The sequence below is a fragment of the Podarcis erhardii genome (genome assembly GCF_964252035.2).
Source record: "Podarcis erhardii genome assembly, chromosome: 15".
In the NCBI taxonomy this organism is placed as follows: domain Eukaryota; kingdom Metazoa; phylum Chordata; class Lepidosauria; order Squamata; family Lacertidae; genus Podarcis; species Podarcis erhardii.
The window spans coordinates 24,119,231-24,137,079 of NC_138505.1; the positions used below are offsets into that span (position 1 = coordinate 24,119,231).

General features: G+C 49.9%; 1 protein-coding gene across 1 annotated transcript in view; it reads right to left on the reverse strand.

Moving 5' to 3' along the window:
* GAS2L1 (growth arrest specific 2 like 1) overlaps positions 1–17,093 on the reverse strand; it is a 51,942-nt gene extending 34,849 nt beyond the window's left edge. Inside the window, exons 1-2 of the mRNA XM_081841767.1 lie at positions 15,841–17,093; positions 7,052–7,726 (exon numbers count right to left, since the gene is read on the reverse strand). Of these exons, the coding sequence (XP_081697893.1) occupies positions 7,052–7,702 (651 nt within the window). The 5' untranslated portion in view covers positions 7,703–7,726; positions 15,841–17,093. The remainder of the gene's footprint in view (positions 1–7,051; positions 7,727–15,840) is intronic.
* Positions 17,094–17,849: the final 756 nt, after the last annotated feature.

A 17,849-nucleotide genomic window follows, 5' to 3' on the forward strand; every position in this document is an offset into this window, starting at 1 on the left:
TTCGTTCAAAGAGCACTGCCTCAATAGAGCATCCTCTGTGCTCCTTTGAGACCCAGAGTCATAATATTTGTCCACCTCAGAAATAACCCAGCAGCAAAATGAATGGCGCTGTTATTTCCAAGGTTATGTGCCAAACTATTAGCGAGGTGTTTTCCTGCGTCAGTGTTTCGGGAGGGTGTTTATTAAAAAGCCGAAGTGTCAACAGTAACAAAACACAGCTTCACTGTTAAGGCACGTAATATTTCACGCTTTCAAAGCAGCAACTTTCCTTAAGATTCAAAGTCAACAAAGCAGGATAAACTCACTAAACCATTTTTTTTAAAAAAAATGTTTTTGGCCAATTAATTGTACACTGTAGTGTTTAGAACTCGGCCAGTTTTCAAAGTGGTGAGGACGATGGTTCTCACCTTCCAGAATGCTCCTTTAATGCTCCCGGCTCAAGAAACATTAAGAGGTCTCAGAGTTAACAGCATGAGAGTGAATCAGAGCAATTCACCTGACAGCGACCCACCAATCGTTTCTATAGGAGGCTATCGAATGTGCTTCACTGCACAGACATACTCTGATGAATTGTTTCAGCAGGTGAAAAGCCAATTTAACATGGAAGTGCAGCGGTTCACAGATACTGGCTTGCCTGAGCAGCCAGACATTATTGTGGTCCTTGCTAACCCTTCTCCAGGTCCTCTGCGCTTATATCATAGGATTTGTGGAAGCGGGGGTCCCTGCAGCCACGCAGATCCCACAAATCTCTCGCGGGGGATTTCAGAGCTCAGCGTAACAAGAGATCTTCTCACTCCTCACCGAATCTGTCGAGCATATCTGTGAGCCTGGGAGAAAAAACTCACGTCACGCTGAACTTTGGAGTGGAAGCCAGTTATTTTCATGCACCAAAGCTCAGCGTGCCGTAAGATCTCTTCGCCCAGGTTTTCTGCAGTTTACAACAGCCAAGGGAAGGGGATCTCTGTGTTGCTGAGGATTCTGCTGAGAAGATCTGCAGAGGCTCAGAGAGGCATATTTTGCAGGATAGGCAAAGAGCAAAATTGGTCTCCATCAGGTCACAGGAGCTGGGACTGCAGAACCTCTAGTCCAGGCATGGTCAAACTTAGCCCTCCAGCTGTCTTGGGACTACAACTCCCATCATCCCTAGCTAACAGGACCAGTGGTCAGGGATGATGGGAATTGTAGTCCCAAAACAGCTGGAGGGCCAAGTTCGGCCATGCCTGCTCTAGTCTTTCACTCCCCCAGGATTTTTTTCTCAGACTGGGGGCCATATTCCCTTCTGGGAAGCCTTCCAGGGGCCACATGCCAGTAAGGTAGGTGGAGCAATGGATGTGGGCTAGATTATCTTGTTCACAAGCTCACACACCCCTCTGTGTCCCTCTAGCCCAGTGTTTCCCAACCTTGTGCCGCCAGCTGTTTTTGAACTACAACTCCCATCATCCCTGACTAGCAAGACCAGTGGCAAGGGATGATGGGAATTGTAGTCCAAAAACAGCTGGAGGCACAAGGTTGGGAAACACTGCTCTAGCCAGGCAAACAAGAGACATGATGGGTTTTTGAGGGCACTTTCCAGGCAGGTAAAGACACACCTGGGGCATGAAGCAGGGTCAGGAAAAGGTGTGGCCTGGGGAGAATTTCAGGGGCCAGATAGACAGGACTGTTTCACTCCTGGCCTGAGGTTGCCTGCATCTCCTTTAAGGAAAAAAAATATATGTTTATGTACTTACATATAGTTTTGCAATAATCTATTCAAAATTATCAGTATATTTATATACTGTAATATTTTTGGAATGTTGAATTTTTAAAATTATGTGCAAGATGTGTGTGTGCGCACATTTGTATGCGTGTATTTACCTGAATTTTTTTGACAACTGTATTGATGAACTCATAAACTATACAGTTGTACCATACAGTTGTACCTTGGTTTTCGAACAGCTTAGTTTCCGAACGTTTTGGCTCCTGAACGCTGCAAACCCAGAAGTGATTGTTCTGGTTTGCGGACTATTTTTGGAAGTCAAACGTCCGATGGGGCTTCCACAGCTTCCATTTGAGTGCAGGAAGATCCTGCAGCCAATCAGAAGCCGCACTTTGGTTTTCAAACGTCTTGGAAGTCGAACGGACTGCTGGAACGGATTCCATTTGACTTCCAGGGTACGAATGTATTTGTAAATAAACAGTATAATAAAGAAAGGCGGGAGTCTCCTGCGGGATAGTCTTTCCACATGTATGTCCTTCGATCTGAGGAACTAGTACTGTGGCAAGTGCCAAGCAATACCTGTTCCACACAGGTAGGAAATTATTCTTTTAATGTGGCAGCACTTTGGAACTCCTTGCCAATTGAAATCAGGCAGGCATGTTCACTGTATTATTATTTTTTGGTGCCCACTCAGAACGTTTAGGCAAGCCTATTCAAGGCACATCAACGCTGACATGTGTTAATCTCTTTTTACTAATAATTTTATCTTAAATTGTTTTTATTGATGCTTTTAATATTTCCTGCAAACTGCCTAGAAGTTTTCCCAAAACCAAACAGTGCATAAATATTATTAAATAAAATAAATTCTATGTCTCTTAAAATAAATAAATAAAAATTCCCTGCATTGCAGAGGGGTGGACCAGATGATTTCCTTGTGGTCCTTTCTGGCTTTACAGTTATGCGATTCTGTAAAAATGTTAAATGCCTAGTGCTGGGCGGGGGGGAGCTTAGCTTTTCTTGAAGATGGGTTTCAGATCCTTATGGGGATTTCCCAGCACCACAGCTCTTGTCTGACACTCTAACCACTAGACCACATCGACTCGATTACGATGCCAACCGTTGGCGGGAACGATGGTTAGGGGGAAATCTGTAGATCTGATAAAGGAACTCTGAAGATGAGCTGTGTGCAAAGGGAGACCAAAAGCAAATGAATAAACAGTGTTCTGTTTAGGGCATGCAAAGGAGAATCCCGTATTGACAGCTGCCAAATATTTTTAAAAGGAGGGTTGAAACAACAAGAGGAATTTTCCCATATCCACTGAAGCAAAGCGCAAATAGCCTGCAGATCTAAATCACACAACAGCCCAAAGCCTAAGCTTGCCAAGCAGGGCAGCTTGGTTAATCCTCAGCTGGGCATTTCAGTTCAAAGAGGACAGCAATACTAAGCCCAAACACAGCAAACAGCCCTGCGCTGTCTTCCCTTCATTGGCTCACTTCATAAACACCTTCAGCCTGATCAGCTGTCAATTAATCGGACCATTTCTTGCTGTCCCTCAAAGGTCGGCATCATCCTAACTAGAGAGACAATGGAGTGTGCCTTCAGGGGTGAAGTCAAACCGCTGCGGTGGAGACCAAAGTCACATCCCTGGGATGCAAGCCTGGGCAGCATGTATGGAGGTCCTGGGCTGCCCAGACAACAAGACCCGCCTCTCAGCCTCGCTGATGTGATCCAGCTTGGCAGCAAGGCATCCTCCAACTGTCTTAGGGACTCCACTCTGGATTTGTGCAATGTTTACTCCTTAGGCTTAGCCTTTTCTTTTCCTGAAGATATCCCACAAGGCAGGGGAGATTTAAGACCAGAGTCTTCCTTCTCCTAAATGGGCTCCCTTCCCAAGTTGATGAGCCCCATCTGCCCCTCACTTCTCTCTGCAGCATGCACAGAGATCGCCTTCCTGACCGCTGGACCCAGTATTGGTCTCGTCCGGAAATCCCTAACTCACCGAGGGTTTGAGATCCATTGGCAACCCTCACTTGGTTTAGCCGCAGTTACAGGTAGGTAGTCGTGTTGGTCTGCCGTAGTCAAAACAAAATTAATTCCTTCCAGTAGCACCTTAGAGACCAAGTAAGTTTGTTATTGGTATGAGCTTTCGTGTGCATGCACACTTCTTCAGTATCTGAAGTATCTGAAGAAGCATGCATGCACACGAAAGCTCATACCAATAACAAACTTAGTTGGTCTCTAAGCTGCTACTGAAGGGATGCAGGTGGCGCTGTGGTCTAAACCACAGAGCCTAGGACTTGCCGATCGGAAGGTCGGCGGTTCGAATCCCTGCGATGGGGTGAGCACCCGTTATTCGGTCCCAGTTCCTGCTATCCTAGCAGTTCGAAATCACATCAAGTGCAAATAGATAAATAGGTACCACTCCGGCGGGAAGGTAAACAGTGTTTCTGTGTGGCTGCTCTGGTTCACCAGAAGCAGCTTAGTCATGTTGGCCACATGATCTGGAAGCTGCGGACAAACGTCGGCTTCCTCGGCCTATAGAGCGAGATGAGCGCAGCAACCCCAGTTGTCCATGACTGGACCTAATGGTCAAGGGTACCTTTACCTTTAAGGTGCTACTGGAAGGAATTTTTTTATTTTGGTTTAGCCAGCAGTCAAACCCCTTTTCTAGGGTGTGGCGGCTGCTGCAAGCTGACAGCTTCTAGGAGCCGCAGCTGAGAGCTGTGGACAAAGGACCCCAGAAGGAGCATGATGTGTCCCCCACCAGAGGTACTACCCCCTCCTCTAACATCCCAGACACCCCCCTCAAATGTAGACCGAGAATACTGAGGGCTTTGCATACATAGGAAGCTGCCTTAAAACGAGTCAGACAATTTGGGTATTCTGCTCAGGGCAGCCTACACTGACTGCAGCAGCTCTCCAGGGTTTCGGGCAAGGAGTCTCTCCCAGCCCTACCTAGAGATGCCACCAGCGATTGTAGGATTTCTTCTATGCAAAGCAGATGCTTTGCCACTGAACCATTGATCCATCTAGCTCAGTATTGTCTGCACTGACCGGCAGCAGCTTGCCTGGGTTTCCGACAGGGGACATTCCTTATCCTTCCTGGTAGTTCTGGGAAATGAACCTCAGTCCTTCTGTGCAAAGCAAACACACTAATCACTGAGCTTCGACTTTGCAGAACACAGAAAGGATGCAAGATGCAGCTCCAGCCGCAGAATTCCACTGAATGAAAAAGCTCAGCTTTACTTTAAAAGCAAACCAACAAGATTCTAGACCTCATGGCTGCAGAATGAGACTGATCCTGGTCATGAAGTGTAGTAGCTTCTGTGCCTTTGCCCTTCACCATGACTATCAAAGCAGAATTAAATTCTGCAAAACGATGCCATGCAAATGTGTAACGTACCCAGGTTGCAGAATTCTGTTCTACCTAGCGCAGAATTTAGACTGAAACCTTCACTTAAGCACAGAATCCTGAAACCCAGTGGACAGAGCAGCTTTCCCCAACCTGGTGCCCTCCAGATGTTTTAGACCATAGCTCCCATTAGCCCCAGCTAGCATGACTAGTGGTGACTGGTGATGGAAGCTGACGGTGCAAAACATATGGAGGGCACCAAGTTGGAGGAGGAAACTTCTGGCTCAGTGTTAGAAAACCAGATGCATAAGCTAGGTGCCAAATGACATATTAACTCTCAGTTATAGTCGCCACAACGGAATGTCTTTTCACCTTCCAGTGCAACAGTTCTATGACCTCAACTACATTGCTTGGCTGTAGCTCACTCTTACAACAAGTCACTTGCAGGAAGGAGAAACACACACAATGGAAATGGACAAGGCATTAACGAGGGACTAAGACAGAGGTTCTTAAACTGTGGTTGCCAACCTTGGCACCCAGAAATCTCAACATAGTCGCAACTGGACCTGCGCCAATAGCAAAAATTTCCCTGGGGAACTGCTGGAAATTTCTTAACCAGGTTGGATGCTGTTCATTTATTAACTTGGATTTTTTCCCCCAGAAGAGGGTTATATCTGTGTTGTGGCTGTTTGTTACCTGCTGGGATAGAAATATTTTAAAATAACGACATAAACAAACATTTTCATGACTCAATAAATATGCTGACGCAATTGCTAGCCAGCCTTCCAGAATTACAGCCAAGAGATGGGTTCAGTCTGTAAAATGAGACACATTTTAAATACAGTGGTGCCCCGCAAGACGAACGCCTCACAAGACGGAAAACCCGCTAGACGAAAGGGTTTTCCGTTTTGGAGGCGCTTCGCAAGACGAATTTCCCTATGGGCTTGCTTCACAAGACGACAGCCCATAGGGAAATCTCCGGGACAGTGGGGAAGCGCAGCTCGTCTTCCCCGCTGTCCTCGGACCTCCTCCGAAGTCTGGCGGCGGGGCGGGGACACCTCCTCCCGCCGCCGGGCTTCGGAAGGATGCCCCGATGCTGGGCGGCGAGGCGGGAACGCCTCCCCCCGCCGCCCGGCATCGGAACGATGTCCCGAAGCCGAGCGGCGGGGCGGGAAAGTCTCCCCCCGCCGCCCGGCATCGGAACGATGTCCCGAAGCCGAGCGGCGGGGCGGGAAAGTCTCCCCCCGCCGCCCGGCATCGGAACGATGTCCCGAAGCCGAGCGGCGGGGCGGGAACGCCTCCCCCCGCCGCCCGGCTTCGGGGCGGGAAAGCCTCCCCCCGCCGCCCGGCTTCGGGGCGGGAAAGCCTCCCCCCGCCGCCCGGCTTCGGGGCGGGAAAGCCTCCCCCCGCCGCCCGGCTTCGGGGCGGGAAAGCCTCCCCCCGCCGCCTGGCTTCGGGGCATCGTCCCGATGCCGGGCGGCGGGGCAGGAACGCCTCCCCCCGCCGCCCGGCTTCGGGGCATCGTCCCGATGCCGGGCGGCGGGGCGAGAAAGCCTCCCCCCGCCGCCTGGCATCGGAACGATGTCCCGAAGCCGGGCGGCGGGGCCGCGAAGCCTGGGCGCGCTGGCAACTCTCCGCAAGGAGCGCTCCCGCTGCTTGCGGAGAGGTCCGCGAAGCCTGTCCTGGACCTCTTCTGAAGGCAGGCGGGGGGCAAAAGTCTTTGTCCCCCCTGCTTGCCTTCCCAGGGGCTTTTAAATCGCCCGGACAGCGGAGAAGTCCTCCGCTGTCCCGGGCGATTTTAAAATGCCGCCCGCCAGAAGAGGTCGGGGGAAGGCGGTTTCCATAGGAACGCATTAATTGATTTTCAATGCATTCCTATGGAAAACCGTGCATCGCAAGACGAAAAACTCGCAAGACGAAGAGACTTGCGGAACGAATTAATTTCGTCTTGCGAGGCACCACTGTAAATAAAGAGGATGCCAGCAGGACAGAAGAGACTCACCAGCTCATCCAGGTTCTTGAGGTCACACAAAGTTATCCTCTGGCTTCTGCTCGGGTAAACAGGAGACTTGGGCCCCAGGACTTCGCTCGCCTCCTCCGTCTCCAGCTCGCCATAGGCCACCTGGTCTCTCATCTCCTCCTCAATCTCCTCCTCCATTTGGATGAGCATGGGAGCCAGCATCCCAAATTTGGAGCCCTTCCTGGCCACCTCCAGGAGACAAAGGACGAAGTTCTTCTCGTTCTTCTTCAGCACCAGGTCGTTGGTCTCAAACATCACGACATCCTGGATGCCCAGCTCCTGGCGGCACCACTGAATGAAGTTGGAGATGTTGTCCCTGGCGATGAAGGAGCCCGGCATGACGTTCTTGGCCTGGAAGACCACCTCCTTCTGCGGGATCCTCATGCGAGATGCCGCCTCCGGGTGCAGCTGCTGGAACTCCAGCGCAATGCGGTTGACGTTGTTGGCGTGCTGGCAGAGGTCGTAGCCGGTTTCCAGGACATCCATGAAGTTCTCCACTTGGACGTCGAGGTCATAGAGGGTGTTGAGCCACTCGGCGAGGTCCTCCTTCATGGCGTAGAGATACTCCTCGCTGGAGCGGAAGGGGCGGATGCTCTTGGAAGCCGCCGATTGGATGTTGCTCTGGTCAGCCATCTTGCATATTCCCACAGCTCATCACTGGCAGGGGAGAAAATCAGGAGATACCACAATTTACAGCACACACAGAGAGAAACTGACCCTTGACAGCAGGGGCAGGGCCTTAAATCACCCACTTTACATTCACAGAATTGCCACTAGAAGGGAGCCCGAGGGCCAACCTCCTGCAAGGCAGGAACAAGTGTTGCCAGATGCTGACGTAACTGGAATCTATCCTTGTTGCGAAACCTGTAAGCAGGACCTGAGTGCGACACCATTCTCTCCCTGCTTGCGGTTTCTGAGCAGAATTCAAAGTGTTGGTGCTGACCTTTAAAGCCCAGTATACCTCTGGGAGTGTCTCCACCCCCATCGTTCAGCCCAGACACTGAGGTCCAGCACCGAGGGCCTTCTGGCGGTTCCCTCACTGCGAGAAGCGAAGTTACAGAGAACCAGGCAGAGGGCCTTCTTGGTGGTGGCACCCACCCTGTGGAACACCCTCCAATCAGATGCCAAGGAAATAAACAACTACCTGACTTTTAGAGGACATCAGAAGGCAGCCCTGTTGAGGGAGGATTTTAATGTTTGATAGTGTTTTTAATATGCTATTGGCAGCTGCCCAGAGTGGCTGGGGAAACCCAGCCAGATGGGCGGGGTATAAATAAATAATAATTATTATTATTCCCTATTTTTTCTGGGGGGATGCAGGGGTATGCATACCCCTAAACATTTTGTGAATCTAAGTTTGGCCTCATTGAGGGGCAGTATTTCTATATGAGTAGGAAAATGAGAGTACCCCTAAACATTTTTTTAAAGAAAAAAAGCACTGATTATTCCCAGCCACTGATATCCAGAGGCACATTGTCTCTGACAGTATTAACGATGGACTAAGGCAGAGGGACGTGGGTGGCGCTGTGGGTTAAACCACAGAGCCTAGGACTTGCCTATCAGAAGGTCAGCAGTTCGAATCCACGTGACGGGGTGAGCTCCCGTTGCTCGGTCCCAGCTCTTGCCAACCTAGCAGTTCGAAAGCACATCAAAGTGCAAGTAGATAAATAGGTACCGCTCTGGCGGGAAGGTAAATGGCGTTTCCATGTGCTGCTCTGGTTCACCAGAAGCAGCTTAGTCATGCTGGCCACGTGACCCAGAAGCTGTACGCTGGCTCCCTTGGCCAGTAAAGCGAGATGAGCGCTGCAACCCCAGAGTCGGCTGCAACTGGACCTAATGGTCAGGGGTCTCTTTACCATTAAGGCAGATACAGTGGTACCTCAGGTTAATAACTTAATTCATTCCGGAGGTCCATTCTTAACGTGAAACCATTCTTAACCCGAGGTACCACTTTAGCTAATGGGGCCTTCTGCCGCCGCCACACGATTTCTGTTCTCATCCTGAAGCAAAGTTCTTAACCCGAGGTAGTATTTCTGGGTTAGCAGAGTCTGTAACCCGAAGCGTCCGTAACCTGAAGCATCTGTAACCCGAGCTACTACTGTAAATCTCAGCGTAGTTGCAATTGAACCTGCACCAGTAGCAAAACACACCTGGGGAATTTCTAACACTGCATAGGGACATTAGAACAGTCCTGCTGGATCAAGTCAGTGGCCCATCTAGTCCAGCAACCTGATCTCATACTGGCCAAACAGATACCTCTTCTGGGAAGTCCACAAGCAGGACCTGAGCATAACAGCCCTCTCTCCACCTGCTATTTCCAGCAACTGGCATTCAGAGGCACACTGCAAAACTCAACACACACACACAGTAGCCTTATCCTACACAGATTAGCGTAAGCCTTTAAAGCCGCCCCAACTGGTGGCGCAGCTTTTCAAAACTTTTGTTATTAAATCTGTATGCCGCCCTTTGTCTGTAAGATCTCAGGGCGGTTCACAACATAAAATTACAATACAGTGGTACCTCAGGTTACAGACGCTTCAGGTTACAGACTCCCCTAACCCAGAAATAGTACCTCGGGGTAAGAACTTTGCTTCAGGATAAGAACAGAAATCGCACAGCGGCAGCGGGAGGCCCCATTAACAAAAGTGGTTGGTAAACGTAAAGGTAAAGGGAACCCTAACCATTAGGTCCATTCGTGGCCGACTCTGGGGTTGCAGCGCTCATTTCGCTCTATAGGCCGAGGGAGCCGGTGTTTGTCTGCAAACAGCTTCCGGGTCATGTGGCCAGCATGACTGCTTCTGGCAAACCAGAGCAGTGCACGGAAATGCCATTTACCTTCCCGCCGGAGTGGTACCTATTTATCTACTTGCACTTTGACATGCTTTCGAACTGCTAGGTTGGCAGCAACAGGGACCAAGCAACGGGAGGTCACCCCCTCACGGGGATTCGAACCGCCGACCTTCTGATCAGCAAGTCCTGCATCCCTAGCAAAAGTGGTACCTCAGGTTAAGAACAGTTTTAGGTTAAGAACGGACCTCCGGAACGAATTAAGTACTTAACCCGAGGTACCACTGTATATTAAAAAAAATAAAAATAAAAAAGGACAAAAACCAATAATTCCCCCTACAAACAGCACATTTCAAAGGGCATTGGATGTTCCGTTAGCCCAAGGCCTGGCTGAAGAGGAACCTTTCCATCTGGCGCTGAAAGATGTATAATGAAGGCACCAGTTGAACCTCCCTGGGGAGAGCGTTCCACAAATGGGGAGCCACTGCAGAGCTTCAAATATCGTGGTCCACAATCTGGTTGAAAACCTCTCAGCTGAGTTGTTGTGGGGGTGGGTCAGTCTGTACAAATAGGAGTTGAGGGGTCAGGGGGGTTTCCATGGAGGCCCTGGAGGGGGGGGGTGTTGCTGGTTCAGGTGCCAACCAACCAACCAACCAACCAATCAACCAGGCACTGAGCCACCTCTTCGCTCAGTGCTTTTCAGGTGCCTAAACAAACTTCTTTCTGGCTCAAGTCCCTTTGCTGGTAAGGATGACTCATCCCACGTATTCAGGGGCAAAGTTCCCATTCAGAGCCTGTGAACTTCAGGGAGGGACAGGGAGGCAGGGAATCTCTTTGTACTCATCTCCTCTCTCACTCTCTTATTATTCACAGTGGCCTAATCCTGTAGGGGTGGGGAGTAACAGTACAGAACCTGACCCACCCATTAAGTGGGCTTCAATCTGAGAAGCAGCCCAAGAGTTTAGTTTTCTGCCGTTAACAGCAGCTCAGGGAGGCTCAGCCCTGCGATCGGCGACAGCAAAAGCATGAGTGCATCAGAGTATATGCAAAGTGCCCTTCCACAAACAGCTCCCAAGCATTTGGCAGAGGGAGGTTACCATTGGCAGGTGTGCTTGAAATTTAACGAGGTTGCAGTTGGCAAAGAGGGATGTCTAATTGCCATTTGGGGGGGGGGCAAGACTGCGGCTCTAAAGGACTGGCTGTGATTGATTCTCAGTTAAACATCTGGCTAGTTCAGATGACAACCTTGAGCTGGGTTAAGAGCTTTGAGAACTTAAAGAAGAAAAGTCACTCGATCCTGGGACAGTCCACATATATATACTGGCCTATCCTGACCTCTTTTTCTTAATGGTGAGTGTTCCTGCTCAGGATGCTCAGAGAAAGCAATTTGGTTGCAGAAATTCATTCTGACCGAAGAGATAAAATATAACTGGTCAAATTCTACAGAATGGGGTATTAGTGTGTGAAAACAGTCCAGATCCAAAGATCCCCAGATGGGGAAGATATCAGATGCCATCCTGGCTCCAAGGTATCTTCACTTGGTTGCAAGTGGTCAAAAGCCAGGTGATTTAGCTGTGATTCCTGAATTGCAAAAGGTTGGAATAGATGACCCTTCAAACGCTCCAATTCATAGCTGTCAATTTTTCCCTTTTCTTGCGAGGAATCCTATTCGGAATAAGGGAATTTCCCTTTTAAAAAGGGAAAAGTTGACAGCTATGTTCCAATTCTATGATTCTACTATCCATCCCCAAGTTTACATCCAGTCCCAACTCGTTCATCAGTGGTTTCCCTCCACGGGATGCAGCTGGGATGCCTTCAACTTGGAAAGGGAGCCATGCAGCTGTTGTCAACCTGGTGGCTTCCAGATATGGTTGGACTACAACTCCTATCAGTCCCAGCCAGCCAGCTGATGGGAGGTGTAGTCCGACAGATTCTGCAGGGTGCCAAGTTGAAAAGGCCGCTGCTGGGGAGCTCACAATGCAGAATGAAAGGCACTGTTTTGGCATTGTGAGACGGTGTGGCACAGTGGTTAGAGCGCTGGGCTAGGGGGACCTGGGAGACCCGGGTTCAAATCCCCACTCGGCCACGTGAAGCTCAGCAGGGATGACCTTGAGCCAGTCACCACCTCTCAAGCTAACCTACACTGCAGGGTTGTTTTGAAGATGAAATGGGGAGAAGTTTGTGCACCACCTTGAGCTCCTTAAAGAGAAAGTGGGATAAAAATGCAATCAATCAATCAATCATGGTATTATTTATACCCTGGCTAGTGAATCAGGTTCAACAGCACACAGGGATCTGGGTTCAGATCACCACCTGAACCCCATGGCCTCTCTCTCAACCAATCGTTGAGAGGATAAAATGGGGAAAAACCTCTGAGGTCTTTGGGGAAAAGAACAAAGGCCCCACCTGTGATATAACATTTAAAGCAATGTCATATCGCTTTAAACAGCCATGGCTTCCCCTCCCCCAAAGTATCCTGGGAAGTGTTGTTCCTTGAGGGTGCTGATAGTCAGGAGAGACCCATTCTCAGAGCTACAATTCCCAGAGTTCCATGGGAAGGATTCCCAGCATTCTTTGGGGGAAGCCGTGACTATTTAAAGTCATATGATACTGAGATGTACAGAGAGCAGGTGGGGCCAAACTTACAATGGAAATAAGGCTGTAAGAAGTAGCTGCTGGAATAGCTCAAGGTCTACCTGGCCCAGCCTCCTGTTTCCGACAGCGGCTAGCCGGATGCCTCTGGGAGCCCAGATCTTCCCTGCAACAAAGCTGGCATGCAGATAAATAGTTCACTGGGGTTGAAAGTCTTAACTGCAGTAGCTGAAAGTGATCAATAGACTTGCCCTCCATCAATTTGCCCAATCCCTTTCTCGAGCTCCCTGTGCTACTGGCCACGACCACATCCCGTGGCACGGAATTCTGCGTGTTAGATTTATTACTGTATTTAAAGTAAAGGTAAAGGGACCCCTGACCATTAGGTCCAGTTGTGACCGACTCTGGGGTTGCAGCGCTCATCTCGCTTTATTGGCCAAGGGAGCCAGAGTACAGCTTCCGGGTCATGTGGCCAGCATGACTAAGCCACTTCTGGCGAACCAGAGCAGCGCACGGAAACGCCATTTACCTTCCCGCCAGAGTGGCACCTATTTATCTACTTGCACTTTGACGTGCTTTCGAACTGCTAGGTGGGCAGGAGCAGGGACCGAGCAATGGGAGCTCACCCCATTGCGGGGATTCGAACTGCAGATGGTTGGCAAGTCCTAGGCTCTGTGGTTTAACCCACAGCGCCACCCACATCCCTTCATTACCATATTTACTCAAATTTAATGACCACCTTTTGGGGGGGGGAGAAATTTAAGTTGTACATTAGGTTCAATGGCACATTTACATTCTCAGTAGTGGCACCCACCCTGTGGAATGCCCTCCCACCAGATGTCAAAGAGAAAAACAACTACAAGACTTTTAAAAGACATCTGAAGGCAGCCCTGTTTAGGGAAGCTTTTAATGTTTAATAGAGTATTGTATTTTAATATTATGTTGGAAGCTGTCCAGCGTGGCTGGGGAAACCCAGCCAGATAGACGGGTATAAATAATAAATTATTATTATTATTATTATTATTATTATTATTATTATTATTATCCAGCAAATACATTTTTTTTTGTTTCAAGGTTCTGAAAATCGATGTGCGCTTTAAGCTTCGATGGCGCGTTAGACTCGTGTAAATACGGTATCTATCAGTGATGTAGCCTAAAGGGGAACCCAGACATTGGCTCTGAAGGTAAGGAAGACAAGGACAGGGGTAGAGCATCTTGCGTGGGGAAGGTCCCAGGTTCATTCTCCAGCTTCTCCAGGTGGAGCTTGGGAATGCCTCTTGCCTGAAAGCCTGGACAGTCGCTGCCAATCACTGTAGACAATACTGAGCTAGATAGACCAAAGGACTGACTTGGCATCATTATTTATTACCCCAATCTTACAAGGATCTCAAGGTGGTGTACGTGGTTTTCCTCCTCCCCGTTTCATTATTACAACAACCCTGTGAGGTAGGTTAGGCTAAGAGATGGTGTGACTGGTCCAAGGTCACCCAGTGAGCTTCTTAGCTGAGTGGAGATTTGAACCCTGGTCTCCCAGGTCATAGTTCAACACTCTAACCATGACATCACACCGGCATAATAAACATCACTGTGTCCCTAGAGTAACTGTGATTACCTTTACAGCCCTCTAAGACAGCCAGGTGGGTAACAGACCTATATGTTAAAAACTTGGACTGCTCCAATTATAAAAGCAGAAGTCAGACCGAGATCAAAACAGGTGTGTTTCATTTCCCACAACCATTTCTTTCTCTGCTGCAGCTTGGAACTTAAGAGGAGGAGGAGCACAGACAGATAAACTGGAGGGATAGGGCACTTTCACCCTAAAAAATCAAAGCCACATTCTAACTCCTTTTGAATGAAACTGGTTAGAACGTTAAAAGCTGCCTTGTATAAAGTCAGACAGCTGGCCCATCCAGTTCAGTATTGTCTGTACCCCCTCAAAACAAGATAAATGCTAGTCCTTGTTATTCAGGTGCTAGTCCTCATGATTGAAAAAGCGGAGCTGAATTAAATAGGAAGCTGCCAGTCAGGCCATTAGTCCACATAGCTCAGTATTATCTACACTGACTGACAGCAGCTCTCCTGGGTTTTTGGTATCGATCCTCTCTCCCAGCCCAAACAGGAGATGCCACTGGGGGTTAAACCAGGGACCTTCTGGCTGCAAAGCAGATAGATGCTCTAACCACTTTTATCAGAAAAAATAAAGAATAAAACAAAACAGGAATTTGTTTCTAAATGGGAGGTTTTTAAAGAATATCTGAAAAATAAATATAGTAGTTTAAATTCTGTTGCAGCATTCGAGGAACTTCAGTAATAGTTGCAAGGTAGATATAAGAAATTAGATTTAATAAGAATAAGTTTAATTATGAAAAAAATGTGTATTGGCAATAAGTAATATGAAATCGAAATATGGAATAGACGGGAGGTTGGGTCTTTAGTGTTAAGACCAATAGATGTTTTATTGTTTGCTAAGAAAATTATGTGTCTATGGTTATTTTTGTAATTTGTGTGTAATTTGGTATTTGTGTTTTTTGTTTGTTTTTCTTGTTGTATAAATAAAAAACTTTTTTTAAAAAGATGCTCTAACCACTGAGCTACCCATCTCTTGCTCCTATCATGACTTAATTGAGTGGGTGGGCAGGTGCAATGACCCTGCAGCACCTGAGAGACACAATGACTCAGTATTAAGTTCTCAAACCTGTCATATGAGAAGGAAAGACAATACCACTCTGGGGAAGAATCTGAGATGCAACTTGAGGACTCATGATAAGGCAAGAACAAATTAGATACAATTGGGAGTGGGAGGAATTTTGTGATTGTGTGTGTGATCACACTCACACAGCTTAGCCATTTGGGTTGAGACACACAATTTCATATTTCATTCATCAAGTGCTGGATGAGCCACCACAGACAAACCTTGAATACCCATCTCCTCAAACCCCCATGCCACGCTTCTGGGGGTTCACACGTGCAAGCTTATCAGTCGAGCATCCACGGAAGGCTTGAGCACGTGAATGGGACACCATCCCAGGCAAACTTCTACACCCCTCCCACCCACGCGACGCTTTCCAGCGGAACCTGTTCACGGGTTCGGGGGCTTCCACACGGATCACGACGGCTCAGCGCAGGGCAACCGAATGCGCCGAGCCCTCGAGGAAAAAAAGCCACCGCGTTCGAGGCAGAGAGAAGAAAGTGTGACCGGCGAGGGTGACGCCGCCGCCCCACCCCCATCCTATTCACACATGCAAGTCATCACTTGATGCGGCAGTCTTCCACCGCGCGGCCCGCACGTCTGAACCTGGCCCAGCCATCCTAATCCGTGCAGATGCCGCCCGCGCGTCCAACAGCTAGCCCCCAACCCCGCAAAGAAACCATATCCTATCATATAAACTCACCCGGATCACCATGACGGACCGGAGTCTTGCTTCTCTCCCCGGATCTGGGCGGGATGGGGAAGACACTCCCCGCGCGGATACACAAACCCAACGTGGACTTTTTTTTTTCCCCGGGGAGGGAGAGGGAAGGAAGGGCGTCGTTCACCCCTCCCCGTCCTTCAAACACCAGCCACGCGTCATCGCACCCGGGTTCTCTCTCTCCTTTCCCTTTCCCACGTGCGTCTTTCCCTCGCCGGGAACTTTTTTTCCCGTTTTTGCGCGCGCGGTCAAGGGCGCACGGAGAGAATTCAAAGAGAAGAGAGGGAAGCAGCAGCAGCCTCGGCGACCTGTCTCCAGAGGGGAGGGACAAGCAATCGAGGCTTGGTTGGGATGGGGGTGGGGGTCGTCGTCTCCGTTTGGCCGGCCCCCCTCGAGGAAGCGGGAACCTCTCCAAGGCGCAGCGCGCCGTCGGTGGAGGGAAAAGAGCCGCGCAGCAGCAAAGCCGGGAGGAGGAGGAGGTGGAGGCGCCGCCTGCCGCAGGATCCGATCCGAGCCTGCTAATCGCTTGCTGGGAATTAAGCGGCTCAAAGAGGCAAAGGAAGAGGTGGAGCCGCTGGCCCGGCCGGGAGGAAGCTGGAGAGAGGAGCGCGCCTGGGCGCGGCGAGGTTGGGTAGGTGCGCCCTGGCTGGCTACCCGCCTCCGGGGCTCAGTGCCTCCATGACCCCTCCAGCGGCGATGGGATAGATCGGGGGGGTCTGGAGCAGCCCCGGCTGGCCTGCTCCTGCTTCTCCGCCGCCTCCTTCCCGTTGCCGGCGCCTTGATCTCATCCGGATCAGGGACGAAACACGCCCATCCTTCGCTACTGCTGCTCCTCGTCGGGTCACTGCTTCATTTCTCCAGGGAGAGAGAGAGAGAGAGGAGAGGTGCCGGGGATTGCCAAGCGCGCGTGACGCAAAGGGCCTGCCCACGCGCAGGCTGAGCTCCGCATGGCGGGGGCGGAGGGAGGCGCTCTGCACATGCTTAGGAGGCGCTCGCTCTTTCCGAAGAAGGACCCGGCTACTGGATCGAGGCCACAAGGGCCCCTCTAGAGTGGCCAAGCAGATGCGTCAATGAGAAGCACTCAAAGCAGGACCGGGGCACAAGAGCGCTCTCCCCTCCTGCTGTTTCCAGGGGGTGGAAGCGTCGCTGCCTCGAGGGCTTCCGAGATACCCTGGGGTGAAGTCCCGCTTCACCTTCTTCGGAGTCCCTCTCTTACGTTCTTGGGGGGGTTTTTGGGGGGGGAAGTAGCAAGGGGGAATAATAATGATTTCCTCCACCAGCAGCCCCAAATTCTATAGTAAGAGAAATTGGGGGCCAAGCCAACTCGGGAAATGGTGGGTCTCTAACCATAGAGCTCAGGTATTTAGGAGCAGGCTGGCTCTGCCCATAGGGAGGAAAAGCACTCTGTGCAAGCTCAGAAGCCCTTGCTGAGAGTTGAAGGGATGGTATCCTGGTTTGGATCTGCCGTCGGGCATGGTGCTGTAAGTTGCCGGGGGTTTCCTGCTTTCCCAACATTGCGCTTTGAATTTCTAGAACAGAAGATTCAAGAAGGGGGAACGGTTGAGGAAAGAGCACTCTGCACATGCCCAGTGGTTATGGCATTACCATTATTTCCTTTAAATACAGTCGAGCATTGGAGTTCTTATCTGATCTTTATGCTTTTCCTTGTTTTGTTTTACTGGGTAAGTCACTCTGAAGCCACCAACTTAGATGGCTTTGAAAGAGGATTAGGCAGATTGATGGGCAGGAAGGCTATCAATGGCGTGCTCTGCCTCCACAGTTAGAGTCAGTAATCCTTCTGAGCTGGAAACTGCAGGAGGAGAGAGGGCTCTTGTGCTTGGATCCCACTTGCAGGTTTCCCACAGGCATCTGTCGGACCACTGTGAGAACAGGACACTGGATTAGATAGGCCATTGGCCTGATCCAGCAAAGCTATCCTTGAGTGCAAAAATGCAACTGACAAATCATCTTCATTGATGCAGCCAACTCCT